Source organism: Mustelus asterias, chromosome 21 (genome assembly GCF_964213995.1).
Source record: "Mustelus asterias chromosome 21, sMusAst1.hap1.1, whole genome shotgun sequence".
Lineage (NCBI taxonomy): Eukaryota > Metazoa > Chordata > Chondrichthyes > Carcharhiniformes > Triakidae > Mustelus > Mustelus asterias.
Window position 1 is genome coordinate 78,857,726 of NC_135821.1, and position 1,953 is coordinate 78,859,678.

Consider the following 1,953-nt stretch of genomic DNA (forward strand, 5'->3'; position numbering starts at 1 on the left):
TCGTCACTGACAACCAGTAATGCCGTTTCTTTAAAGCACCCTGATAAGATCAACTCCCACTTGCCAGAGGAAAGGTTGATTCGAAAAAAGGAGGAAGCTTCCCTCCTCCCAAGATAAGATTTGCATCCAGTATATTCGAGTCGCTCGCTCCTTTTGTAATCTAGAATATCCCTCGGGGAAGCCGCCTTTCCCCGGGAGCCGCTGTTTCTAGTAGGAAATGTTGGATTCAATCTCCAGCCAGTCTCCTGAGATCATTTTCCGCACCTCCGGGGTCCCGTAATCGGGGAACTCGAAGTGGGAGACGGGGCTGCAGCCGCTGGTCAATGGGTCGGTGTCCTTGTCCAGCGACAGGTTCCCCGCTCCCGCCGCGCTCAGTTCCAGCAGCTCGGCGCCGGCAGCCACGTTCAAACTCAAGTCGAAAAGTAAGAGCTCGTGGTCCGACTCCTCCGGGGGTCTGCCCGGCACCGAGCGGCTCGACATGGACACGGCGGCCGTCAGCTGGGCGCTGCGCTTGGGGTCGGGGGAAGGCAGCCGGGCGTCCTTGGCGGCGGAGAGCTCGGCGCAGGAGGCGTCGCTGTCGTTGCAATCCGGGTTGTAGGGGCTGGCCGGCTCCGGCTCCGACTCGGAGGGCGAGGGCTCCGCCGCCCGCACCATCTTGGCTCTCTTGGCCTTGGAGCGCTCCAGGTGCAGCTTCGCCTTCTGCGGGCGGCTGTGCTTCTTACAGGATTTCACCTCCTTCCTGCAGCTTTTCTCCTCCGCTGCCGCCTCGGAGCGGACTTTCTTCCTGGGTCTGTATTTGTAATCGGGATAATCGGCCATATGCTTGAGCCGCAGGCGCTCCGCCTCTCTGATGAACGGCGTCTTCTCATTGTCCTTCAGCATCTTCCACTTCTTGCCCAGGCGCTTGGAGATCTCGGCGTTGTGCATGTCCGGCACTTGCTCCATGATCTTCTTCCTCTCGATCTGAGACCACACCATGAAAGCGTTCATGGGCCTTTTGATGTGGCCGGTGGGGGTTTTGCACCAGTCCGGGTTGCAGCTCGCCTCCTCCTCGGCTTTGCCGGAGGCAGCGCTCCAGGGAGCTTCCCCGGAATGAGCCGAGAAGCCGGGGTTGGGGCTGGAAGCTGCGCTCATGTCACTGATGCCGCTGTCGGCCGCTTCCCTGCAGCTGCTGCTCGGACTGCCCGAACTCTTGGTTTGCTGCACCATTTTCTCCGGGAAAGGGAGGGGGGGGGAAGAAGGAAACGCTGCAACTTTCCCCAAACAATCAATGTCGCGGCTGCCAAAAGCCCCTTTCTTGCAGCAGCGAAGCTTCAGAGCGGCCGCTCCCGGCTCATCCCCTCATCAATTCCCGTCTCCACATCAACCCGCGCCCCATGGAGCCCATCCCACTGATTGACAGCTCCCCCGGCCAATCGCAGCGCCCCGCACCCACCAATCACAGCGCGGGGGCGGGGCTTACCCCCGCTCCGATGACATCACTGGCAATCCCGGCCAATCGGCGCTGGCTGCCTCAAGGCTCCGGATTGGCGGAACGGTCAGCGCTGAATCAATGAATGGGTCATTGTGTCAAATGTCCGGCCGCAAATCAACGACAAGGAATCAGACTGGACTCTGAGCATTTTAATTGGATCAAAGGGAAAAGGGAAGGTGGGAGCCGCACCCCCGGGTGTCTGCAGGGCTGCCCTCTCCATCTGAGACCGGCACATTGACCAGTGTGACATAGTAAAGACTTCCATTTCTATAGCACCTTCCTCAACACTGGGACATCCCAAAGCCATTGGTAACCAATGAGACACTCTCGAACTGTGAGAGCAAACCCTGCATCATATTGGCTCACAGCAAGACCCCACCAACAGCAGCACCCTGACTATCTTTATGATGTTGGCTGAGGGAAAAGTATTGATCCCAGAACATTTTAGAAAATTCACCTGGTTTTTCAGAATTGTGTCA

At 58.4% G+C, this 1,953-nt stretch overlaps 1 protein-coding gene across 1 annotated transcript; it reads right to left on the reverse strand.

Moving 5' to 3' along the window:
* Positions 1-207: 207 nt before the first annotated feature.
* On the reverse strand, positions 208-1,359 carry LOC144508995 (transcription factor Sox-12-like). The gene has a single exon (XM_078237216.1). It carries the CDS (start codon positions 1,207-1,209, stop codon positions 208-210), a length of 1,002 nt encoding a protein of 333 aa, XP_078093342.1. The 5' UTR covers positions 1,210-1,359.
* Between the last annotated feature and the right edge of the window lie 594 nt (positions 1,360-1,953).